This window comes from Mercurialis annua, linkage group LG5 (genome assembly GCF_937616625.2).
Source record: "Mercurialis annua linkage group LG5, ddMerAnnu1.2, whole genome shotgun sequence".
Classification (NCBI taxonomy): domain Eukaryota; kingdom Viridiplantae; phylum Streptophyta; class Magnoliopsida; order Malpighiales; family Euphorbiaceae; genus Mercurialis; species Mercurialis annua.
In genome coordinates this window covers 4,451,270-4,477,370 of record NC_065574.1, presented here as the reverse complement: position 1 = coordinate 4,477,370, position 26,101 = coordinate 4,451,270, and the positions used below count along the sequence as shown (strand labels likewise).

Genomic DNA, 26,101 nt, shown 5'->3' with positions numbered 1-26,101 from the left:
TTAACTTCAATAACACCCTAAATTGGAAAAATTAGATGATTATATTACTTTGAGAATGAAAATATTCAAAACAACTAAATTTAAGGGTCATATCATATTTTTTCTATTTGGACAAATTCAAAAAAGTCATTTGACTTAAAAAAATTAAATAAATCATAAATACAAGAGTTCAATTCGATGATTTAGGGTGCTATTGAAAGTTAAAAACACGAAATAGGATAAAATTGACCGTTTAACAAAGTCGGAGTAGTATTGAAAGTTAAATATACGGAATCGGATAAAATTGGCCGTTTTACAAATTCGGAATGCTATTAAAAACAAAAACAAAGTGGGATATTGTTGTTTGCCAGGTTAGAATCATACTAAAAATTTGTACTCCAGCTGTGTTAAGCTATGATCATGAGGTACACAAAGACAAAGGGTTGACTATATTATGATCTCTCTAATTCTGTCAATGAGTTGTGCTACCTTTGTAGACTCCCAATACCATTCTTCAGGTGTACATCACACCATCAATTAGGTCTACACTAAAATGTCAAGGCCAAATCTATTTGGAGCTCCTCTATTTTTACTATTTTAGTCATCTATTTTTTTTAAAAAAAATTATTTTTAGCTAATTTTTATATTTAATTTATTTTGAATTTTGATTTTTCTTTTTGGATGTAAAAGGAGCGTACATTCTCGGTATGGAACGTGCCTAAGACAATGGCGGAGCCACATGAGAAGCAAGAGGGGCAATTGCCCCTCTTAATTTACAAAATAAAATAAATTATCAGTTTTTTTATTTTTTTTACATATTACATAAAAAAAATGTCACATTTTGTCCTTCTTAGTTTTAATAAATTTTAATTTTATATATAATATAAAAAATATTACATTTTGTCCCTTTAATGAAAATTTCTGACTACGCTATTGGTCTAAGACCGAACTTGAAGAGGGATAATATAAATTTTTATTACATAGACCAAATAAATAAAAAAATTAAAAGTACAAGGACCTATTAAATAAAAAGATTTAACCCATTAATTAAAACCTAGCTTATCATTTTCCATGCATTAATGGTAACATCAATTCAATACACACATACAAATGTCGTCCAAAAAACGAACATTTAAATTAGGCCAAATGTCGTAAAAAGGTCAAAACTTTCACAAAAATTTCACAAAAGTCTTGACCTTTTAATTTTGTCGATTTTGGCCAAAAAGTGATTATTTGGTTTCACAAAAGTTCTGACCTTTCAATTTTGTCGATTTCGACCAAAAATGAATTATTTGGGTTCACAAAAGTCCTGACCTTTCAATTTTGTCGATTTCGACCAAAAATGAATTATTTGGTTTCACAAAAGTCCCGACCTTTCAATATACGTGCATGCCACGTAGGCGCCACATAGGCAAATTGAAATCAAATTGAGAGTTGGCCACAATTGAAACCAAATAATCTGTTTTTGGCCAAAATCGACAAAATTGAAAGGTCAGGACTTTTGTGAAACTCTTATAAAAGGTTTGGCCTTTTTTTTACGACATTTGGCCTTTAAATTAAATCTTTGAACTTTAAGGATTTAATGAATACAAAATCTAAACAAAACGGTAAAAATATTGGAGCCTCAAAATGAATTTGGTCAAATATCAATTTATTCCATAAGTTTGCGAGGAATATATTGAGGGGGGAAATGATGTTTGACATTCACAATTTTAATTATTTTATCAAATATATTTCTAAATTATAATTTGAATATTTAGATCTGTTCAGTTTATAAATTGAAATAAATATATCAATTTTTCAATTTAATTCTATTTTCAAGCACATAATCTTTATTTTAAACTCGGACATTCCTTCTTAAATAAAATAAAAGATCAATTATGTAAAACCATCATTCATATAATTAAAATCTTTGTAAAACATATCCTGAAAATAAATATAATTTGGAAGTTGAATATAATTATTCCAATTTTAAAATTAATGAACCAGAATGTACACATTACGTTCTTTTTGAGGATATATTTAATAAAATGGTAAAAGTTGTCTATATTTTTTTTGAGAATCAAAGATATATTAATTAACCAAATCCGAAGCAATTACAAACGTAAGAAAAACAGGATAGTCCGAAGACCAGACCTGATGATCTAATAGAAAACGGGCGTACTGCGCTAAGTTATGCACCGCCTAATTCGCAGACCGGTTTGCCTGCAATTAACACTAACATTAATTTCTTTATTCAATAAATCACTTGATACATTTGATGTAATCAATAGAGTTGACAAATTTAAAGTACCAAGTGACAAAAGAATTACTAATTTTTATACTAGTTTACCATCACCGTATAAATTCAGAAAGTAAATTGACAAGAATTATATTGTTTTCATCGTACGGAAACATTATGTATGTCTACAAACTACTAACTATGGTATTAAAAGCAATCACTACTGTACAATGTGCTCAAGAACAGAATTAAAAATAAAATTACAAACATAATTATAATCACAAATGCATCCTAATCTCCTCTCTCACAATACTGCATACAAATGATTTGCGATGTGATGCGGAATGTCGATCGTCTTTCTTTTCTCGACGAGTAAATAATTAATTTTGTACTCGTAAACATAAATTTAATTTTCATTCTTTACGAATTGTGAGTCAGCAGAAGTAAAGGAGAATACAGAATTGTCTGCAAAGCTGTTGGATCCGCCATGTCGTCCCTTTTTCGAGCTTTCAGCGTGATTGAACGGGGTTGAATCGGCATACCCGTCTCTAAGCGACGGAAGCACATGAATTGTTCGATTATCCGAATCACAACTCTCCAAATTTATATCTTCAATTTTTTGCAAAGCTACTCTCAGGTCTATCCTTTGAGCAGGATTACTTTCGGCACAACAAGCGCCAATGTGTAACATTGCTCGCATTTTCCCTAGCGAATTCGCGTTGTTTGCAATGTCAGGATCTAGCAATTCCGTTTCTCGACCCTGAGAAATCGAAGATTGGACCCATTGGACTAAATCAATCCCTCCTTTTCCATTGTTAAGATACTGACAGGGAACTTTTCGTGTCAGGATTTCGAGGATGACGAGGCCTAAACAGTAGATGTCGCATTTAGGGGAAACTCCGGATTGTGCAGCTTCAGGGGACTTGAAAGCAAGCAGAGCTTGTTTTCCGACAGACGGAATGGTAAGTTTATTGAACCCGAATTCTGCAATTACCGGTTCGTTTTGGCTATTGAGAAAAATGTTGCTTGATTTTAGATTTCCATGGGGTAAATCGAAGGAAGCGAGTTCCGTATGAAGATAAAATAGTCCTCTAGCAATTCCTGATATAATCCTTAGACGAAGAGGCCAATTTAGCTCACCATGTGAAGGTCCTCCTTCCCCTGCAAAAGGTTATTTTTTTCAATTGCTAGAAAAATTCATCACAATTATTGTGCTCAACTTAGATCTATCTGTTCAATGGACCGGGTATCTGTAAGGTCCGTCTTGGTTGCTTGTTTTGACCGGACTAGACTAAGACTAGTATGTAAAAGAGTCCGACTCGGTTAGATTCGGTCCGAACTCACCCAAACTCGATCCTTAATTAGGTATACAAAAGGGATGTTATACGGTTATATATTTTTGCAGTTGGTGAACTATACACTTTTTACAGAACAATCACCGATATTTTATTTGTTAAATTTTAATAACCGAGCTTTTAGGAAGGTTACCAGTCCCATTCCGGCTAATAATTACCTATGTACCCGATGAATTGTTGGTATCCAACTTCGCCACTTAGGCAATTTGTCTGTCATCTATGTAATTATTGACCGGAATTGAATGGATAATCTCCGATTATTGGAAAAAGAAAAGTTTAGTTATTACAATATGACAAATGAAACATCGATAACTGTTGAGATGTATAATTCAATAACCACACAAATATTTAACCTGCGATTTCGGTTACTCATTGTATCAAATAAAAATAGTTACTAATTAGAAGAGAGTGACATACCATGCAACAAGTAGAGCAGACTGCCTTTAGGCATGTATTCATATATCAACAGCTTCTCATCTTTCCTATAATGAAATGCCAAAGGAGTCAAAATATTCTGATGTTTTAGCCTTCCAAGCTTTCTAACCTCAGAATCAAATCCATCTTTCCCTAGAGCATTCATTTCCCTCATTCTCTTAACCACGACGGCCTCTCCGTCCGTCATCAAAGCCTTATACGAAGACCCTAATCCGCCATTTCCGAGCACTTCTGCGGCAGCTTTCATCAAATCATGCAGCCCAAAAACACCCTTTCCATTATTCACCATCACTAGTTCTGCTGAACCGGCGCTCTTGTTACTTTGATTACACCCTTTACGAGCAGAGACCGTCTTCTTGGTTGCTTCCACCGTTTCCTGGGATCTATCTATAAGAATTATTGATTGATTAATCAGTGGAAGTATTAATTAAAAATGAGTTAAGAGTGTAAAAGCTAATATGCATATGAAATAAATTTGAATTCAACAATGACCATAATTGCAATCTAAATCACAAACTTGTATATGTTTTATAATTTTAATATGAACTTTCAGCTTTAACGAAATGTAAACTATTAACTTTTTGCAATTTAAAACTCCAAGCAATTTTTATGATTTTTTTGGCGTTTTCTTGGTGACTATAGAAAATGTTTTTGTTTGTGTTATATTAGCAATGTGGGATTTTTTTACACTACCAGGCATTGTAACTTGAACCTCGACCGTCTCCTCATTAGCGCCGGCAGTGGCGGTACTGCTGTCCTGTCCGCTCACCTCGAAATCGTCTTCTTTCCTCCGTAATTTAAATAAAATCACAGCTCCTACAGAAAGTAACATTGCAGCCAATGTTATAATCCCTGCACTTGTTGTCCTCTCAGCTTCATTTTCCTTGGTTTTTGTAGCATTGCCTGATCCAATAGAAGTAACGTTGTGTGTTACTGTTGCTGCAGCTAAAGAGGCGGTTATAGTCTTACAAGCTTTTCCGATCTTTGCGCCGCATATGTCAGAATTTCCGGCGAAAGAACTCAGGTTGAATTTCTCTAACCCCTCAGGAATTTTCCCTTTTAGTTTATTGTTAGATACATTAAATGTTTTCAACGTTGATTGCGCAATAGGCGGAATAGTGCCCGTAAATTCGTTGTTTTCGAGGTGTAATTCGAGAAGATTCGACAAATGCATCAACGACGGCGGAATATCTCCCGTAAAATTATTATCAGAAAGCCATATTTTCTTCAACGAGACCATTTTTAAGAAAAAATCCGACGGTATCTCGCCCGAAAACTGATTTCCTGACAGGAAAATACTTTTCAAATACCCTAAACGACTCAACTCAGGAATCGGACCCGAAAATGAATTACGAGCAAAGCTTATACTTCTGAGCCCCGAAATCCGAAGCAATGCATCGACATTAATCTCTCCCGATAAGCCCATTTTCTCGAGCCGAAGACCGATAACAATTCCATTACTACACAGAAGTCCATTCCATTGAGTTTCACCTTCACAAGGGGTGGATCCATTAACCCAAGAACTGAGTGCACTGGCATTAGTAAACGAGTTCTTGAGGTTAATCAACGCGTCCGACTCGGTAATCGAAGAAATCGACGAAGATTGAAGTGAAAAAACTAGGATTAACATAGGAAGAATTGGCCGGAGAAGCCAATTCAAGGCCATAATTTGGATGAAAAAGAATTAGAAACCTTGGGAATGTAATTTTGGCAGTGAAAAAATTTGAGGGTGTGTGTTAATTTTGCTAAATTTTCGGTTCTTGTGTCCAATTCTGTTAATTTCTTCATTATTTTTGTTTTGAGTAAGTGCAAGAGAGCCCTTCAATTTGAGAGTGGAATAAGAGAAGAAAGAAATTTCTATGGCTTGAAATTGTCTGTTACAAATACCGTTATAACCGTTTTTACTTGTATTTACCAAATGGACCTTTTTACTGATTTGTGAAGGAGGAAAGCATTTGAAAGTTATTCAAGGACATTTTCGGTAATTAGCATACACTTGTAGTATGTTTGGTTAATTTACTAGGTTGGATTTTAAGTACTAACGCTGATAAAAAGCATTTGTTATTATCAGCGTTAGTAGTTGAAACTTGAAAGATTATATTTCTTTTTATCCTCTAAATTCAATTTTTGGTATCAGTTAATCTGCTGAGCTTGTTAATTTTTATCAATTAATCCAAATTATGATTCATAATTTTTTTTTATTAATTAGTTTTTTTTATAATTATTTTAAATTAATACATTGGTCTGATTGATTAAAAAATTAAGAAATTATTTGATAAAACAAATAAAAATTATTATATTAATTATCCGTCGCATACAAGTTAATCTGCTCAACTTGTAGATTTTTATCCAAATTATAATAATTAATCTAAATTTTTAATTAATTGGTCATTTGCAATCTTTTAAAAGTTTAATATATTTGGTCTAATTAATAGAAAGTTAAGGAATAATTTGATAAAAGAATAAATTGCAATAGAAATTGTTCATTGCATAAAAGTTGAGGGAGCAAATTAAAACTTTTAAGTCTTTGTTATTACTACACAATTGCACTTCCTATGGTAAAATCATTGGGTTTAATCATTCAAAAATAACTCATCTTTTTGAATTTTTTTGTTTATGACTTCATCTTTCAAAATTTTTAATTTTAGCCGATTTTTTAATTTTAATTTTCAATTATAGCCACTTGTCCAAATTAAGGTGGAAAAAAAAATTCAAATATGTCATTTATATTACTTCATATTGTTTCAATATGCGTTTTTATCACAATTAATTTTATAAATGAAACAATATGAGGGATCTATTTAAACTTTTTTCACTTCAATATAAACAAAAGACTACAATTGAAAGTGAAAATTGAAAAATGGAATAAGATTGAAGATTCTAAAAGTTGAAGCCATAAACAAAAAATAAATCAAAAAAATGTAGTACTTTTGTATCATTAGGCTAAATCAGTATGATGACGTGTATAGCTGTTTCTTTAGGCCCAAAAGATTATCTTCTCTCTTTCTGTTTTTCTGCACAAATAGCCCATAGCCCATGGCCCAAATCTCAAATGTTTCCTTTTTTTGAAGTTTATTTATTTAAATTTGGCCAAATGTTGTAAAAAGGTCAAATCTTTTATAAAAATTTCACAAAAATCCTGACCTTTTAATTTTGTCGATTTTAGCCAAAAACAGATTATTTGGAGTCAATTGTGGCCTACTCTCAATTTGATTTCAATTTTGCCTATTTGGCGCTACGTGGCATGCATATATATTGAAAGGTCGCGACTTTTGTGAAACCAAATAATCCATTTTTGGCCAAAATCGACAAAATTAAAAGATCAGGACTTTTGTGAAACCAAATAATCAGTTTTTGGCCAAAATCGACAAAATTAAAAAGTCATGACTTTTGTGAAATTTTTATAAAAAATTTGGCCTTTTTACAGCATTTCGCCTTTAAATTTAGACCCTTCTCTCTTTGTATAAGTATAATACAATATTGTGAAAACAGGCCGACTTTAGATGAAATGAGCTTTAAATTGTTTTTTGGAGCTATTATTTTCATCAAATTATTTATAAAGTACGCTGGTTTTATTTTATTTTTTATAAAAATACGCTCATTACTTTTCACTTTTATAAACATATAATTTTAATAGATCATTAATATATTTTTAAAAAGTGTATGTTTGCAAAAAAATTGCAAAAACACATTTTACAAAAAGTTAAAAAATTGATATACAACTATTTCTATTAAATAGGTAAATAGAGATACACTAGGCCCTCATCGTTAAATTTAATATAAATTACATATTATCTCTGTTGACATTATTCAGAAGATACATATATTTTACTGAGGGGTCTGTTTAATTTTTAAAATAACACTTACACCACCTATTACTAGAAGGCATGATAAATATATATATATTTTTAAAAGACCTAAGATAAATACGGGCCATTTAAAAGGCTCTAATTATTAAAACAAAACTAATTTTAAAATAAATTTTTTAATAAACATCACTAAAAGTTCGATAAATATGTATTTTAAAAATATAATATATAAATTTTTTAAAAAATATATTTTTTTAAAGGACTCCATATTTGTATGGAACCCTTCAAAAGTTGAAACCCTAGGCATAGGCCTTAGTGGGCTGAGCCTAGGCTCGGGCCTAGTCAAACCTAATCTAATTCGCCGGCTGGACTGAAACATCTAAGAAATGGTGTCTCAGATGGATCGGAGTATCCTTAAAATCCTCTATTTTTTTTTATAAAACCGTTAAAAACCAGTTGATCCACGCGAGTACTCTCCAATCCATACAATTCAGCCTGAATAAACAGTTTGGCGGTACCAATGAGCTTTAACTCAAATGGTATAAGCGCTAAGCAGAAAAACTGCTAGGTCGTGGGTTCGATTCCTCCCACAAGCGCTCCCCTCTCCCCAAATTATCAAAAAAAAAAACAAAAAAACAGTTTGGCGGTTTTTGTGTTTTATTTGATTTAATCCAATTTTTCATTCTAAAGCTAGTTGTTTACTCATTTCAAATTTTACGAGTGAACAAAGCAATTTATCAAATATAAAATTCATGCTTTCTAATTAATGCACTTAATTAATTAAAATATATATTGTTTTATAGAGATTGTTTAAAATTTTGGATAAAATTTATGGTATAATTTTTTTTATAAAGTTATAGATATAACTATTAAATATATCAATTTTTAAAATTTATTTGATTCCAATTCAACTTTAGTTGAACTTTTAACCTTTCATATATTGTTTTTACCGGTTTAATGACAGGAAGGTTTGACAATATTGATATAATACACATGAAATTATAAAATAAATTAGTCAATTTAATTTGCTTAATTATTTTGTATATATTCATAAAAAATATTATTTTATATATTCAAGTGATTGTGGGATAAAATTGAATCAATCTACTTTTTGACTGGACAATATAATTAAGTAGTGAAATAACACAGAAACTAAAAATCCTCTATGGATTTTCTCGAGAAGAAAAAGAAATTGGCTTCTGGAGGGACACCACAAACAAAGACTACAATGTAAGGTGTAATTTCATCAAACGATCAAAGAAAATTCAAGGCTAAATATACATATTGAACCCTCACATTTGATTCGGTTTTAAATTTAAACCTAATTAATTTTTTTCGACAGAGATACTTAATGTTATAAAATAATTTACATCGGACTCTCCGAACCTAAAACGTCACATGTTCATTAGTGACTGACCAACGTGAACCATTAAATCTAATACATCAGTGCTAAGTTGGAGTCACTAACGGACATGTGTCATTTTAAATTCGGAAGATTCGATTTAAATTTTTTTATAACGTTAAGTACCTCCGTCGAAAAAAAGTTTATTACGGTTCAAATTTAACACCGAACCAAATAAAATGATACAATTTGTACATTTTGTCAAAATTCAAAGTTGGTCAGTATATAACTAATCTGAAACAAGCATGCATAGCCATGTCTTTTTGCAGAAACTTGGCAATCTGCATGTACATTTTTCCACAACAAAACTTCAACATTTTTTGAACCCAAAACTTGACATCAAATCATATTTTTCTTCACATCCCAAAATACAAACAATTACAGAGTGAAAAAATATAGTTTCAAACAATTACAACAACATAAAAACAACACTAGACAAGAGATTACCGCCCACTCCTATAAATTGTATGCTTTCGACTTTTCTTTATATTTAATCTTTTACAATTTCCTATCTTGATTCTCGATTACATAACACTTTCAATGAATTTTATTGTAAAAACAGTAGTATTACACAAGAAAATAAGAGTAAAAAGTAGTGACACGTTCTGTTTCCATAGGGAGATTAATCACCATAGATATCAGAAAAATAGATAGAAAATCAGCCAATAAAAATAAAAATTGAACCAAAAACAAACATAAAATTTATATGGTTCGTCAACCGACTTTGTCCTCGGACGAAAAGAATGAATTTATCTAAAATAGAATTGGTTTAAAAAATTATATAAAATAAGATTAAATTTAAATAACGCTGAAGATCGTACTAATCTACCTCATATTTTTAAATTTTACAAGGCACATAGCTTGTAGAAACCAAAACTACTCTTAACAAATAATAATCCCAACAAAAAAAAATATTATTTCAAAATATAGGAGTAAGAATTATATTTTTGTATTCTTTTACAAAAGACAAGTTAAATCATAAATAATTATTCAAAACATATTAAAATAGAATTAAATATTCAGATTTTAAATTAATTAGATTTTTTCGAAAAATTCTAATAGTTTTTAATATAATATATTTTTTACCTCCTTCCCAAGTATTAAAAACAATTCATTTTTTTGAAAAAGGTGAAATTAAAGATTTTCAGGTGTAATTAAATTAACATAGATAGGGGTGAGCAACGGTCGGTTCGGTCATCGAACCGCCCAAAAATTCAAAACCGTTCGGTTTTTTAAAAATTTCGGTCACCGAACCATATTAACCAAATTATATCAAAACCGTATTAACCAAACCGAAATATTACGGTTCGGTTCGGTTCGGTTCGGTCGAAAACCGTAATACTTTTTGTATGGTTTTTAGAAAGAAAAAAAACAGTTTTTTAAAAAATAAATAAAAAAAATGGAAAAATTTAACCTAGAGAGTACATGTGCTTTAAATTAAATCTATATTTATCGTTTTTTATTATAAAACTATAAAATTAAACAAGTTTAATATATAAATGTGTGTATATGAAAGTTTAAAACAACATAATTTTTAAATACGGTCGGTTCGGTTATTACGGTTATTTTTTTATAAAAACCGTAAACCGAATAGTCAAAATTTTAAACATTCGGACCGTAACCGAACCATATTTTCAAATTATATTTCGGTTTGATTAATTCGGTTCGGTTCGGTTCGGTTATTCGGTTTTGACCGTTTAATGCTCACCCCTAAACATAGACACTCAATTAGTGCTAACATTAGTGCCACATGCTCCGCTCTTTTCAGTTCACTTTAGGCTACTTCAACTTTTTCTTTTATTAATAGGAAAGAGGTTATTTATACCACTAAAATTTGACTCTAGGATCAAATAGGTGCCCAACATTCAAAAAATTCAAATATAATCTCACAGTCTATAAAAATAAATAATCACACCTCCCAATTTCGACAACAAGGCTCTTAATGTTTCATTTATAAGTCAAAATGAGGGTTTGACTGTTCACTTTTAAGACGCTATGGGCATTATTTTAACTTTTTCAAAGGTTAAGGGTTTGTTTTATCCTGAAGGAAATTTTAAGGGCATAAACGATCCTTTACTGACCTGTTATAAAGACTTTTTTTTAAAAAGAGCAAATTACGTTGAGATTTCTGAGGTATACTATAATTAACAGTTTGATACCTCTTATTTCAAAAGTCTACTTAATGGTCCCTCAATTTTAATTCCGTTAACTGAGAGACTCTTTGAGGGACTAATCGTTTAACGGAACTAAAACTAAGGGACCAAATTGTTTAAAAGTGAAGTACCAAATCGTTTAATAAAATTAAAAGTGGAGGATTAAACCGTTCACGAAATTAAAAGTGGGGTACCAAATCGTTTGAAAAAAAATGTCGAAATTAACGAAAGGGCCTAATAATTAACGGAATTAAAACTGAGAGATCATTAAATAGACTTTTAAAATGAGAGATACCAAACTGTTAATTATTATATACTTCAAGGACCTTAAAATAATTTGCTAAAAAAACACACATACATATATGACTAGGGGTGTGCGTCGGTCGGTTCGGTTCGGTTCGGTTTTGAATATATAGAAACCGACGGTGTCGAATTGCAGTAATATGAAAACCAAATTGTCTATTTTTTAAGTTAAAACCGAAATAAATTTAACCGAAATATGTCGGTCGGTTTCGGTTCGGTTCGGTTCGGTATTTCGGTTTGGGCCTCTTAATGGGCCTAAGTAAACAAACAACCCAATTGTAAATTTACAATAATACATAGACAGAATTACAAATTACATCCCTGTTTAGTGTTCACTGTTCAGTTTATATTCAGAACTGAACTTAAATAATTACATGATTTACATCCCTTCTCAGAATATGTTAACATACAAAATTACATCCCTTCTCAAAAATGTTAAGTATATGCAAAAAATATTAATTGTTCCAAACTGATATATTACAAAAAAAATGGCATCAAATTAAATAGAGGCAAAGCACATGGCTCACTGGCTCAGGCTGGCCTCAAGCAAAGCACATGGAAGCTGCAACAGGATCAAGCAGCCTCAAGCTGCTGAGAAAGTGAAGAGAACAAAACACAAAACAATCAATTTTGATAACTACACTACAATTTACAATTTAAAAAACAGACCAGATTTTGATGTTAAGGAGTTAGGGGCTCAGATTATGAGTTTTTCTATTCATTTGTAATGCGATCGCATCATTTAAGATACGGTGGCTCAAAAATGTGCCATTACTTCATTTCATATCAATGAAGGCATTACAACATCTGAAGATATGGTGGAAGCATCATCATCGCCCAAAAAAGTAAATTGAAAACAGTTACAAAGATTTAATATAGAAGGAGTTCAAAAGGTTTAAACCAGAAAAGTAGCCAGTAGTTTAAAAGATTTAAACCAAAAAAATAGCAAGTAGTTTAAAAGATTTAAACCAGAAAAATAGTAAGTAGTTTACAAGATTTAAACTAAAAGAAGTTTCAAAGAAGTATAGAAGAAGTTTCAAAGAAGTATATAAGAAGTTTAAAGAATTTAAACTAGCAGAAGTTTAAAAAAAGTCTTAAAGAATTTTAAAAGAAGTTAAAGAGTTGAAATCTCTTACAATCATTTTGCTTCCACCACAGCAGATTGGTCTGTTCAAGACATCAGTTCAGATAGGGACAGGGACACTATCACCAGGATTCATATCTGAATCAGATGATATGCAAAATCAGAAGGGACAGGGACAATTCAGTTTGGCAATTGGCTTCCACCATAAGGTCCAACACCACAACTGCAACACAGTGTCACTTGTGTTTCCAAAAGCAAAAAACGCATCACTTGGATTGCAGGTTCTAAACAGGAGGACCAACATTTGGCAACCCTAATAAATCCAGAAAAGAAAGTTGAGTTCAGAACACTAAATCACAGAATGTCAAACATGTAAGTAAGATAAAAGAAAAACTGTAAACAAAGTTAAAAGATTAAAGTACGTAACCTTGCTCAAATGTTTCCAACTCCTCAATACATTCTTCAACCACCAGAGGTTCAATTGATGCTCTCAACCAATTCTGTGTACAGATAAGGGCTTCCACCAGCTTAGGAGTCAAAGAACTCCTGAAGCAATCAAGGACCCTCCCACCAGTGCTGAAGGCAGATTCAGACGCCACCGTGGAAATGGGAACTGCTAGGATATCTCGGGCCATTCTAGACAGAACTGGAAATCTAGCAGAATTGAACTTCCACCACATTAACACATCAATTTGGTCCTCATCATCCAATAAGGCCTCATCTAAATAGATTTCAAGTTCAGTTCTTCTAGAACTGGAAGTTCCCATTTCCCTCCGATGTTGCTTGAATCTTGCTTTCATCACAGATGGAGGTTTTCTTGTACCAGTAGCACAGTAAGGGACAGGGACAGGAGCCAGATTGCCTCCTTCAACTTGAGTAGAACTAGGTTGAGAGCCCAATTCAGAAACATTGCTACTGCTCCCACCACCAACAGATTCAAAAATAGAATTGTACTCAAGGAAAAGCAAGGTTAGCTCATCAACAACAGCTTTATACAAGGCAACACCTCTAACCTTTCCAAACATGGTAGTCAAAGAATACTCCATTCCCTCCAGTTTTACACTTGGATCAAACACATAAGCAAAAAAGATAAGCTTGTTCATTTTGTCAGGGTCACCCCAGTATTTATCAAACTTAACTTTCATTCTTTCACCCAAATTTTTTATCTCTAAGTCATCACTTTCAATCATGTCACACAGGACAACATTAAGATCACAGATTTCTTGAAAGTGCATATCAGAGGTAACATACAATGAACCAGAAATACGCAAAGTAACTGTGTAGAAGTGAGCAAGACAATCAGAAAATTTTCTAACTACCTCCCAGTCATGCGAATCAGGTATATTACCATTCAAATCTGTCTTAAATGATGACTCATCCTCATCATATTTCTCAAATACTTTTTCATACAAAGCAGCAGTGTGAAGCATCAAGTAAGTAGAATTCCAGCGTGTTGGCACATCTAAACAAAGACATTTTTTAGACTCAACACCAACAAAATCAGCAGATTCTTTAAATTTTTTTAACCTAGCTGGACTGTTTCTAATGTACCTGACTGCATCCCTTACTTTTTTCACAGAGACATTAACATCTTTAAGACCATCACTGACTACCAAATTAAGAATGTGAGCAATACAACGCATGTGCAAATATTTCCCTTTTGCAACCCCAGTTCCCCAAGAAATCAATTTCTTTCTAAACACACCTACAGCTACATCATTGCTACTGGCATTGTCCATGGTAATAGAAAACACATTTTTTACACCCCAATCAAGCACACAATTCTCCAAAGACTTAGCTATGTACTCACCCCTATGACCACTGACTGGAATAAAAGAAATAATGGCTTTATGCAGCTTCCACGAATCATCAATCCAATGGCAAGTGACACACATATAATTAATCCTTTGAATGCTAGTCCATGTATCAGTAGTTATGCTAACCCTCTGACTATGATCTTTTAAAAAGGATTTCAATTTCAATTTTTCACTTGCAAACAGATTGAAAATATCCCTATTCATGGTCCATCTAGAGGGAATTTTGAACCTAGGACATGCAGTGTTCATCAGTTTCCTAAACCCCATACCATCTACAAATCTCAATGGCAACTCATCAACAACAATCATGAAAGCTAAAGACTCTCTAACAGCTTCTTGACTAAACTTCCAGACCCCAACATTAACCAAGTTCCCATCATTAACATGTTGAACATTAGGCATAGTTAATAAGGCTTGTCTAGTGTGTTTACTATTGGGATTTTTCAAACAAGCCAACATATGTGCTCTAAGAGTTGATGTGCCATTACGTTTACTGTGACATTCATACACTCTAGCACAGTATAAACATTTAGCACTTACCACTCTGCCCATGTCATCATTCACACTTTCATAATGCTCCCAGACCACAGACCTTTTATGCATTGGCTTCCTCTTTCTGGCATTAGCTGCCTCAGGTTGAGGTTGAGGGCCTTGCACTTGCTGCTGTGTTGGCCCATCAACAACCACTTCTGGGTTAACAGGAGCATCAGGACAGGGAGCAATATTGCCCCAAGTCCCAACTGCATCATCTGTTGGCAGCTGCAAATTGAACCAAGAAAAATGTCAGTTTATAGTTGCAAGGGAAAAACAGAAAGCATAAAAGAAATAAACACAAACAATGAAAAAAATAACTGAATGAAAAGCATTAACGAACACTTACCCTTGCATCTGGTTCCATCTGATCTGATAATGAATGAATAGGGACTTTTAAGCTTCCACCGAATCACAGAATCACACCACACACAGAGAAGTGAAGAGAGACACAAACTCAGAGAGAGACCGATTAGCTTCCACCACTTCAAGTTCCTCAAAAAACAAGCAAAGGATTAGTAAAACTCAGTACTAAATCACAGAATATAATTTTAACACTAAATCATAAAAAAATGAAAAAGACTACAAATTTACCTTTTTTTATTGTGATTCAGAGTGAAGCCTTTGTCCAATGAACATATCCATTCATTTTGAAGGACATACACAAGTGAAAAGAATAAAAATCAGTCAAAAGAATCAAGATTAAAAGACCACCGAAGAATCAGAAAGGCAAAGTGTTCCAAATAAACAAAATCAAAGTAAAAAAACACATTTTAAGAACTCACCAATCACCGATTCACCATCATCAGTTCTCTGTGCTTGCCTCTAATCATTATTAACGAGTAATTAACAAGATTTGCGTGTATTAGAGACAGAGAGACTGGAAGGAAGAAAGAACAGAACCGGAACAAAACCAAACAGCAACCGTGTAGCTTAAAGGAAGCACAAAATCAGAGGAACCATTGCATCAGAGAAGAGGAACAACCATTAATTTAGGGTTTATGCGAAGAAGAATGGTGGTCTGAGAGTATAAGATGAGAGACTGAGAGAGGCAAGAGAGTAGAGAGTTGAGAGAATTTTAGGGTTTCAGTTTTAGAGAGAGGCGAGAGTTTGAGAGAATGAATTAGGGTTTCTGAAAATTGGTTTATAAACCAACACAAAACGCTGCGTTTTGTGTATCTGAACTCACACATGCCACAGCCTCTAGAAGCTTCCCACGCGTGCGAATCCTCAGTAAAACGACGTCGTTTTACTTCTTCGGTTATTTCGGTTAAATCGGTCAACCGAACCCAAAAACCGAACCATTTATCAAATATCAAATAATCCCCTAACCTACACCCAAACTACACCGTTTTGCCGAATTGATCAAATCAAACCTTCAATTTCGGTTCGGTTCGGTTCGGTCAATTCGGACAATTCGGTTTCTGCTCTCCCCTATATATGACATATAAATCAAGACCACATTTCTCATTCTAAGAAAAAAATGAAGTCTAAGTTTAATTTCTAACCTAACTCTACAGCCCCATTTCTTTATATGGATACATACAGATTTTTAAAATCACCGTTTCGATTAATCAGAGCCAAAAAATTTATAATCATTGTTTTGATTAATTTGGATTTTCATAATGAACCGAGTATAAAAAAACGTATCTAGACAATAAATTATTCTCAACAAATTTTTAAAATTTAAACTATTCATAGCTTAAATTCAATTTTTTTTCAAAACAGAAGTTGCAACTTCATCCCAAAACTGCTGGTAGCCCCACCTTTATATTGTCACTGTCACTACCAAGCTGGAACAGTGGCAATAATATAAATTAAAGTGTAGCTGCAGCCACCTAAAATAGTGGTAACACCCCAAACCAAACACATTTAATTAACAATAAAATTGGTTACTTATTTGCCAAAATTGACATAGCCACAGTATATAGTCAAACTTGTTCTTATTCTTATATAAACCAATGTTTATAATACTATGTATCTTAGTTTTAATTAATATTGTTATTGTTTTTAATGAAGATGAAGTTAAATTTTGGCCGACTGAGACATTCACCATGTACTTAAGTCGACATTCACCATGTACTTAAGTCGATTTCTGTATTAAAAATATCATACGATGCAACATTGTTGCTGCTCTTCTTTGATATGCACACATTTAAATTTGGAGCAATAATTATTAGAGATGAGTAGGAGCATCTCTATTGCATATGTTATATTTTGTGTGCGTTCAACAACAATTAAAAATATAAATAAATTGGTATATATTTTTTATGAAAATTAAATGGATTAGTTATTCAAAGGACAACAAAAATTTACTTATTCAATTTTGAAAATATGCATTTATTATTGTACTGATTTAGTTTGTTTGATTCGATAACGTGTAGTCTTCTTGAGAATCTGTTGGTTCGAGAGTTGGTAAGAGAACTAGAGATTATCAAATGAAACAAACTAAATGAATGCATATTTCCAAAATTGAATACTCATGAAAATGTCTATACGAAAGAAGCATGCATGCATAGCCAATGTCTTTTTGCAGAAACTTGGCAATCTGCATGTACCTTTCTCAACAACAAAACTTCACCTTTTTCTCAACCTGAAACTTGGCCATCCTGACGACCTCTTCTTGACACCAAATCATATTTCTCTTCGCATCCCAAAATACAAATTGCGGAAATATAGTTTCAAACAGTTACAAAAAAAACAATGTTAGGCCGGAGACTACTAGTATTTTAAAAATTAATTTTTTATATAGCGTTTTTCTAAAATCTACTACTAGTATTTATACTATTTATGTAAGGAATAACTTTAATTGTCTTAATAAAGTGATTTACTGACTATATTAAACAAGAGAATGTGATAATGAGGAATTTGAAATTGTAGGAAAAAGGTTCAAATAGGCCCCCAAAATTTTAAAAAGTGAACAATCAAATTCCTATTTTGATTTATAAATGAGACATTAGAGTTCTGGTTGTCGAAATAATTAAGATGTTGGGACCCTGCATATTTGAATTTTTCCGGACGTTAAGAGTTTACTAATTAATTCTGTAAGCAAATTTTAAAGACATAAATTACCATTTTTTTTACCGTATGAGAAAATATTTTACATATCTTTTAAGTCGGGATTTATTTCTAAAACGGTAAAACATACTAATTCTAGTAAAAAAGAATGAAGTTAAAGTGGAGTTAATAAGCAAGCGTAATTAAATGAACATAGTACTAATGCCACATATGATACACAGCTAATGCTGACATTAGGGCTACATGCTCCGCTCTTTTCGGTTCACTTTAGGCTAATTTTCAAACACTCCTTCGTTTCTCTTTTCTTCATTCTTCTGCTCTGAAAAGTTTTAATCTGTACCCTAAACTCCTCAGATTTTAAATTAATAACTTTTTTTATAGGATACTGACCTGTTATAATTTTTTTAAAAAAACCACATACATGTACAGCATATAAAGACACATCAATATTACATGAGTTATTCTAAAAAAAAAAATTAATTTTAATTTTCTAACCTAACTCCACCACCTTTGCATCCCCATTTATTTTGGAGCAAATTACTGCGAAGCCGCTTTTATTTGTTATAATTTATAATTTAATTTTTTTACATATAAAAATTAATGATACAATATCTTATTTTTAATACTATTAACGATTTAGTCAATTTGTCTATTTTTAGTGTTAGCAAACGAAACTATAATTTTTTTTATTTGTTTTAAACAATTCTGCCTCTCGTTTTTATTTTTATTAACGATTTCATCTTTCATGTTTGAAAATTATTTTATCTCTAAATTTTTTAACTCCGTTGACTAACATTAGAAATAGATGTAAAGACTATGCTGTCGACCGAAATACAAATAAAAGACCAGTTGACTATTAAATAGAATTGACTAAAGTATAAATTGTATCAAAAGTTTCATATTAGTTTACTCTATATAGATATTCAAACTCACTGTTTTGATTAATCATATTAATCACAACAGAGATTTTTATAAAACATGGATTTTTATAATCAGTGTTTTGATTATTTCAGGCCGAGTCTGATTAAATTAATATAGACATTAAATTTTTTTCACCAAATTTTTATAATTTAATCTATTCATAGCTTAAATTCAATATTTTTTTTTTTAAAAGAACTTGCAACTTCGTTCCAACGCCACTGGTAGCCACACATTTATATTATCACTGTCACTATCAAACTGTAACAGTGGCAATAATATAACATAAAGTGCAGCAGCAGCCACCTAAAATAGTGGTAACACCCCTAACCAATTACATTAAATTAACAACAAAATTGATTGCTTATTTGCCAAAATTGACACAGCCAGAGTATATAGTCAAACTTGTTCTTATTTTTATATAAACCAATATTTATAATACTATGTATCTTATATTAAATTAAATTGTTATTGTTTTCAATGAAGAGAAACTTAAATTTTGGCCGACGGAGACATTTACCATGTACTTATTGTTTTTGATTAATAAAGATGTGAGATTGCATAAATATCAATGTCATTGAGATTTTAAATGAACATCTATTTTGTCTCAGTCATGGCGGTTGCTTTTGTTTTACAATCAACTGAAGTCGATTTCCATTTTACGCTTTTTTTTCATAATTAGGGAGAGGGAAGCGCTGGCAGAAACTAAATTCACGATCTAATAATTTACTAAATAGTATGTATACCATTTGAATTTTGTCATGGTTATTATATCATGTTTCAATCTAACATGAATTTGGATTGAGAATTTTAATATTTATTAATTTTATCAAATTTTAGTGGTTCTAAATTTATGAAGTGTAAAACCCATGAATCTATAAATTACACATTTTGGATTCAATGTAAAATATTTACATTTATAAAAGTATCTTTAAGATAATCAAATTTAAAAATAATTCATCATTCTTAAAAAAAATATGAAAAGTTTAACCTTTTCGTATGTGGGTTTTAATTAAAATTCGGAGGATTTAAAAAAATTTGAATTTTTTATATAACCTTTTACAAACGACGAAGTTCAGTTAAATTTGTAAATTCTGCAAAAATTATACATTTTATTTATCTAAAATCTTCTCATCGAAATAGTAAAATTTAATATTAAAACTGAACCATAATTAAGGCCCGTTGATTATTCAAAGTTTAGATCTATAATTTATTTAGTACTATTATGTTACTTTTTGAATGATGATAAGCTAACAATGATGATTACTTTATACTAGTAAGAGCCTCTTATATTTGTGTTTTTTGTCCATCATTTTAATCAAAATTACGATTCTGTAGATTCTATACTCATTTCAAATTTCATGATCAAACATGAGTAACTATTTTTTTTGACTTTCAAACAAATGTCGATATATAAAGATTTATTTTGAATATTTTCTCATTGATAGCTATTTTTACTTATTTACCCTATTTTAAATCTTTTAACTATTTAAAAATTATAAATTGAAATTATTTTATAATATTAGAGTAATTATAAATAAAAGCAACAACTGTTTAGTTAAATAAGGTTCGAACCTAGACTTTATTTAAGTGGTCCAGAAATCGAATTAAGTAGTTTTTACAGAGATCAAACTGTGACCCAAATTTAAACGAGTGCATATATAAATATATTGACCTCATTTAAGTTAGAAGAGCGTAACGATACATGACGCAACGACTGTCATGTGCTACATTTTACGTGTGGTTGTATCTGCCAGTACCATATATATATATATATATTTAAGTGTATGTGAATCTCCAGCTGCAGCTACCCACTCTCTGCACTCTGTGTCCTCAACCTAGTTAGTGGATGCAAATGAGTCCCAACGGAGATGCAGATTTCGACCCGAGCAATCCTCCTCCATTCAAGATTGCCGAGATCCGCGCGGCTATTCCTAAGCACTGCTGGATCAAGAATCCATGGAGGTCCCTCACCTACGTTCTCAGAGATGCTCTCATTATCTTGGCTCTGGCGGCTGCCGCTCTTTACTTCAATTCTTGGGGGGTTTGGCCCTTCTATTGGGCTGCTCAGGGTACCATGTTCTGGGCTGTCTTCGTTCTCGGCCACGATTGGTAATCATTTCATATCTCCCATATATATATACGAATGCATGTATGTTTTTCTGAATTGTTTCTTTATTTGCAGTGGACATGGGAGCTTTTCTGATTCCACTTTGCTCAATAATGTGATGGGCCATCTCCTGCATTCTTTTATTCTGGTTCCTTATCATGGATGGTAAGTTCAAATGGTATAAGCATTTGGCAGCATTCTGCTATGTCGTTTTTTTAATTCAATTCGAGTTGTAGTTCAAATGGTATAGGCTTTTAACAGCATTTCTGCTAAGGTTGTTGGTTCATTTCCTCCGAAAAACGCTGAGTTCCCCATTAACACATGCATTTCTTGTTGCTCAGGAGAATTAGCCACCGGACTCACCATCAGAATCATGGAAATGTCGAAAAGGATGAATCTTGGGTTCCGGCAAGTTTTCTTCTTTTTCTTTCAATTACTATTTTATAATGTTGGATTAAAGCAAAAGCTGTTATCTTGCATTTTATTTCAGCTGCCTGAGAAGATCTATAATAGTTTGGATTTGATGACCCGGATTATGAGATTTACTGTGCCTCTCCCTTTGCTTGCATACCCTGCATATCTGGTAACACCTAACTAACACTGATTTCACATTTCCAAATTGAAATCTGGATTTTAATATTGCTGTTGGGCTGTATGCATTTTCAGTTTTCTAGAAGTCCAGGCAAAAAAGGTTCACACTTCAATCCCTACAGCGAATTGTTTGTCCCTAATGAACGCTCTGCCGTCCTTACTTCCACCGTGTGTTGGAGCTTGATGCTTCTTCTACTCGCTTATTCCTGCTTCATGTTTGGTTCCGCCCCGGTTCTTAAGCTCTACGGTGTTCCGTATGTAATTTTCGTCATGTGGCTGGATTTCGTTACATACCTGCATCACCACGGACACGAGGAGAAACTCCCCTGGTACCGCGGAAAGGTAACAAGTGAATTTTAGTATTGATGATGAAATGTGGTGGAATGAATCAATCAACTAATAAATGTATTGACAGGAATGGAGTTATCTTCGCGGAGGACTTACAACAATTGATCGGGACTATGGATGGATTAACAACATCCACCATGATATTGGCACGCATGTTATACACCATTTGTTTCCTCAAATCCCACATTATCATTTAGTAGAAGCGGTTAGTGCATTCCCTCCGTTCATCCGTGCTTTTATATATAGTACATGTAATATAAGTATGCTTGCCTATTGATAAGAATGTTTGAATTGCAGACAAAGGCAGCAAAGGGAACGTTGGGAAAGTACTACAGAGAGCCAAAGAAATCAGGACCGTTTCCATTTCACTTATTTGAAAATCTAGCAAAAAGCTTCAGTGAAGATCACTATGTGGACGACGTTGGAGAGGTGGTGTTCTATCAGACGGATCCTGGGCTGTATAAGAAATTGGCAAAATCTAAGTTAATATGAGAGTTAGTTTCCTTGAGGAAACAGCTAGCTAGTCATTAGTAGTGTACGAGAGCTGCTATTGTAGCTAGGGATGTTCAATGTTATGGTGCTTTGTTTTGGCAATAATACTCTACTGTTACTTCTTTAAAACAAAAAAACAAAAAACTTGTTCTGCTCCTTACTTTTGTTCTCCAGCTACAACATGTGATCAAACTTACATCATGACATGCCACATTCACCTCCATCTACATGGCATCATAATTAATTTGTCTCATTTTGTTGTATGTGTGTGTTTTTATTTTTCTTCTTTAAATCAAGAGATTAAGAGCATGCTACTTTTCTTTGCGAATCACCATGATCAAGAAATTCGGAGGAAGCTACTCCTGAACTTGATGCTTTCTGATGTGCCTGGTATGCAGACTAACCCCTTTGTTCTTTCCATCTATTTTAGTAACTGCTCCTGTTCTCTTCTTGGTCTTATACACTTTATATTGTATTATATGGTTTTTCAGGTATTTCGGAAGAAGAGAAAAGCAAATTGTTACACTGTGCTGTTGTAGGAGGTGCCACAGGAGTTGAATTCAGTGGTGAACTTAGTCATTTTATCATGAGAGACGTTCGCCAAAGATATGCCGATGTCAAATATTATATCCATGTCTCACTGATTGAGGTTTCCTCATTCTTAATTTTAATGTTGTAGTATGTACTTATGCTATCTCTGCTAAAAGGAATGCTTTCGTTGTGGTTGCTAATTGTTCTAGTACTAGCACATCATAGGACCTTTATTTTGCCTGCTTCCCTTATCTGAATCATTAATATTGCATCGCAGAATTAATCAGATTGCTTATTATTCACAGGCAAATGAGATATAATCTTCCTTTGATCATCGCCTCCGTCACTATGCTACTAAGCAGTTGATAAAGGTAAGAAATCTTTAACCGACTAAAAGTTTGCTTACTTCTCTCTGAATAATTTATTCCATTTACTCACAGAAAACTGACTATTTACAATATCAGTGTAATTCCCTGTAAGTTATAACTTAAGTAAGAAGATTACTTATGAAAGGATTTGGAAACATCCCGTATTATATGAAGTGCAGTTTAGATTTTCCCTTTTGACTAAGCTGTATTATATTCAGCATCAGATGGAATTGTTCCATTATAAACTTATTGTGCATGTTTTTTCAGTAAACACAATACTTAGTAGACAGTTGGATATATAACTCAATTATTTGATTTTCGGAAGACACTTGATATTTCTCACCGTTTATTAATTTTTCTGTTCCCTTTTTCCTTCAGTCAGGAGTCCGCCTTGTCCGTGATGTTAATCCTCAGAAGCTAATTCTAAGTGACGGCTCAGAGGTTCCATATGGTCTATTGGTTTGGTCTACAGGTGTTGGCCCTCACCTCTTGTGAAATCTCTGGACCTCCCAAAATCTCCAGGTGGAAGGTAAGTGGTCATTTCTTGGCATCTTAAATATCATCTTTTTTTATTTAGAAGGTACAAATTACTGTAAACTCTAGTAGCATTATGCTTAGATCTCCCAAGGAAGTACATGTTTTCTAGAAACCAGCATTTATATAGTGTCTTTGGAAATGTTGTAATTCCTCAATATGTAATTTTCAAAAGATGGATTGTCATTTGTAGTGTATGTGGAAAAATTCTTAAGAACTAATATTCTTAAATGTGGGGGTTCCAAAAGTGAACTTATCATTTCACTGCTTTTCCTATGGCATATCTCTTGCATGGTATATGCTATTATGCTTTCTGATTTAGTCTTCCTTCAGGATGTATATCTTTCCCACAGTACACAACCGATGTTGTTTTCGGTCATACGGATATCATTTATGAAATTTGTTTTTGTTTTTATTATCTTAGCGTCATGGGATTTCTTGACACTACCTGGCATTGTAACTTGAACCTCAACCATCTCCTCATTAGCACCGCCAGTAGCGGTACTGCTGTCCTGTCCGCTCACCTCGAAATCGTCTTCTTTCCGCCGTAATTTAAATAAAATCACAGCTGCTACAGAAAGTAACATTATAGCCAATGTTATAATCCCTGCACTTGTTGTCCTCTCAGCTTCATTTTTCTTGGAAATTGTAGATTTGGCTGATCGAAGTAACGCTGTGTGTGTTACTGTTGCTGCAGTTAAAGAAGCGGTTTACATGCTTTTCTGATCTTTTCGCTGCAAATATCAGAATTTCCGGCATAATAACTCAGGAATTTCTCTACCCGTAAGGAATTTTTCTTTTTAGTTTATTGTTAGATACATTAAACGTTTTCAACGTTGATTTCACAATAGGCGGAATATTACCCGTAAATTTGTTGTTTTCGAGGTGTAATTCGAGAAGATTAGAAGCCTCATGAATGTAATTTTGGCAGTGAAATTTTTTGAGGGTGTGTTGATTTTGCTAAATTTTCGGTTCTTGAGTCTAATTTTGTTGGTTTCTTCATTATTTTGTTTTTAGCAAGTGCAAGAGATCCCTTCAATTTGAGAGTGGAATAAGAGAAGAAAGCAAATTCTATGGCTTGAATTGGTTTGTCAGAAATACCGTTGTAACCGTTTTTACTTGTATTTACCAAATCAACCTTTCTTACTTCCAATCCAAGTTTTTTTCCTCTTGTAACAAAAAAAAAGTAAGCATTTAAAAATTATTCAAGGGCATTTCTGGTAATTGACAAACATTTGTAGTATATTTTGTTATTGTCAGTGAAACTTGGTTAATGCACTATTCATTTGTCTCATTACGCAATTGTTGCATGTAATAATTTTTTCTTAAAAGTGTTTATTATGTATTTATTTTGCCAGATCTCTTTTACAACAAGTCAGTGAGTATTTGCGATAATTTTTTTTAATTATTGTTTAATTTTTTTATTATTAACTTTTTTATATGATTAATGCACGATCTAAGAAGCACGAAAACTTCGATAAAGTTGCGTGTCTCGTTTCAGAAACGTTTCGAAAACCGGAAACTCTTTGAAACCCGCAATTTTTATTGTTTATTTTATCTACAATAAAACTTATCTTCTTATTTTTGTTGAGTTGAATTATGTTAATTTATTTTATTAATTGACATAAATATATAAATAAAATTTAATATATGTAACATTTATATTTTCTAGTATTGTAAATGTATCCCTATTTTTATTATTTAGACGTTTCCCCCACGTTTCGTGTCCTTCATTTTAAAAATTTGTCGTTTTTCTATGTCCGTTTCGTACGTTTCCGTTTCCGTATTACCTAGTACACTATTGATTTGCTGCATGAATAACATGGCGCAACCGTTGTGTGCAATAGTTTTTCTAGACTTAAATATCAATTTACCTTCTAAGACGCTAAATTCAGTTTTTGTTATCAGTTAATCTGCTGAACTTATTACCAACTTTTATCCATTAGCCCAAATTATGATTGATTAATTTAATTTTTATTAATTAGTTTTTTATAATTATTCTAAATCAATAATTTGGTATGATTAATAAAAAGTTCAAAAAGTTAATGGATTATTTGATAAGAAAAACTAATTATCATATTAATTGTCCAAGCATGTAATGT

General features: G+C 32.3%; 4 protein-coding genes across 8 annotated transcripts; 2 read left to right on the top strand and 2 right to left on the bottom strand.

The window, feature by feature from the left end:
• Positions 1-2,382: 2,382 nt before the first annotated feature.
• Positions 2,383-5,820, bottom strand: LOC126680312 (pollen receptor-like kinase 3). Its single transcript, XM_050375416.2, has 3 exons — positions 4,684-5,820; positions 3,973-4,377; positions 2,383-3,361 (listed from the first exon to the last, which is right to left on the bottom strand). The coding sequence occupies exons 1-3, from the start codon at positions 5,654-5,656 to the stop codon at positions 2,607-2,609; spliced, it is 2,133 nt and encodes a 710-aa protein (XP_050231373.1). The 5' UTR covers positions 5,657-5,820; the 3' UTR covers positions 2,383-2,606.
• A 6,075-nt stretch (positions 5,821-11,895) lies between these two features.
• LOC126680337 (zinc finger BED domain-containing protein RICESLEEPER 2-like) lies at positions 11,896-16,520 on the bottom strand. 2 transcript variants are annotated; one of them, XM_050375459.2, is made up of 6 exons: positions 15,875-16,520; positions 15,684-15,711; positions 15,439-15,574; positions 13,169-15,317; positions 12,794-13,054; positions 11,896-12,248 (listed from the first exon to the last, which is right to left on the bottom strand). In XM_050375459.2, the coding sequence occupies exons 3-5, from the start codon at positions 15,454-15,456 to the stop codon at positions 13,026-13,028; spliced, it is 2,196 nt and encodes a 731-aa protein (XP_050231416.1). In that variant the 5' UTR covers positions 15,457-15,574; positions 15,684-15,711; positions 15,875-16,520; the 3' UTR covers positions 11,896-12,248; positions 12,794-13,025. The 2 variants fall into 2 exon arrangements, with proteins under 2 accessions (XP_050231416.1, XP_055961648.1); XM_056105673.1 differs by lacking the exon at positions 15,875-16,520 and having other exon boundaries at positions 15,684-15,791.
• A 4,293-nt stretch (positions 16,521-20,813) lies between these two features.
• On the top strand, positions 20,814-22,726 carry LOC126682098 (acyl-lipid omega-3 desaturase (cytochrome b5), endoplasmic reticulum-like). Its single transcript, XM_050377653.2, has 7 exons — positions 20,814-21,137; positions 21,211-21,300; positions 21,477-21,543; positions 21,626-21,718; positions 21,802-22,068; positions 22,142-22,279; positions 22,372-22,726. The coding sequence occupies exons 1-7, from the start codon at positions 20,875-20,877 to the stop codon at positions 22,564-22,566; spliced, it is 1,113 nt and encodes a 370-aa protein (XP_050233610.1). The 5' UTR covers positions 20,814-20,874; the 3' UTR covers positions 22,567-22,726.
• On the top strand, positions 22,644-25,280 carry LOC126682099 (internal alternative NAD(P)H-ubiquinone oxidoreductase A1, mitochondrial-like). 4 transcript variants are annotated; one of them, XM_050377659.2, is made up of 5 exons: positions 22,824-22,956; positions 23,058-23,468; positions 23,848-23,994; positions 24,652-24,782; positions 25,017-25,280. In XM_050377659.2, the coding sequence occupies exons 3-5, from the start codon at positions 23,914-23,916 to the stop codon at positions 25,195-25,197; spliced, it is 393 nt and encodes a 130-aa protein (XP_050233616.1). In that variant the 5' UTR covers positions 22,824-22,956; positions 23,058-23,468; positions 23,848-23,913; the 3' UTR covers positions 25,198-25,280. The 4 variants fall into 4 exon arrangements, with proteins under 4 accessions (XP_050233614.1, XP_050233613.1, XP_050233616.1 ...); XM_050377658.2 differs by having other exon boundaries at positions 23,844-23,994; XM_050377657.2 differs by having other exon boundaries at positions 22,644-22,956; positions 23,058-23,215; positions 23,403-23,468; positions 23,848-25,280.
• Positions 25,281-26,101: the final 821 nt, after the last annotated feature.

What these genes read in the sequence shown, in the direction of transcription:
- LOC126680312 (XM_050375416.2), bottom strand. Translation starts at nt 5,656, where the DNA reads ATGGCCTTGAATTGGCTTCTCCGGCCAATTCTTCCTATGTTAATCCTA. An exon ending in GGTTCAAGTTACAATGCCTG is followed by an intron (nt 4,378 to 4,683) that starts GTAGTGTAAAAA and finishes TAATTCTTATAG; the next exon opens with ATAGATCCCAGGAAACGGTG. An exon ending in TCTGCTCTACTTGTTGCATG is followed by an intron (nt 3,362 to 3,972) that starts GTATGTCACTCT and finishes AACCTTTTGCAG; the next exon opens with GGGAAGGAGGACCTTCACAT.
- LOC126680337 (XM_050375459.2), bottom strand. An exon ending in GTTGGAAACATTTGAGCAAG is followed by an intron (nt 13,055 to 13,168) that starts GTTACGTACTTT and finishes TGGATTTATTAG; the next exon opens with GGTTGCCAAATGTTGGTCCT.
- LOC126682098 (XM_050377653.2), top strand. Translation starts at nt 20,875, where the DNA reads ATGCAAATGAGTCCCAACGGAGATGCAGATTTCGACCCGAGCAATCCT. An exon ending in CTGGTTCCTTATCATGGATG is followed by an intron (nt 21,301 to 21,476) that starts GTAAGTTCAAAT and finishes CTTGTTGCTCAG; the next exon opens with GAGAATTAGCCACCGGACTC. An exon ending in ATTATCATTTAGTAGAAGCG is followed by an intron (nt 22,280 to 22,371) that starts GTTAGTGCATTC and finishes TTTGAATTGCAG; the next exon opens with ACAAAGGCAGCAAAGGGAAC.
- LOC126682099 (XM_050377657.2), top strand. Translation starts at nt 22,644, where the DNA reads ATGTTATGGTGCTTTGTTTTGGCAATAATACTCTACTGTTACTTCTTT. An exon ending in GATGCTTTCTGATGTGCCTG is followed by an intron (nt 22,957 to 23,057) that starts GTATGCAGACTA and finishes ATGGTTTTTCAG; the next exon opens with GTATTTCGGAAGAAGAGAAA.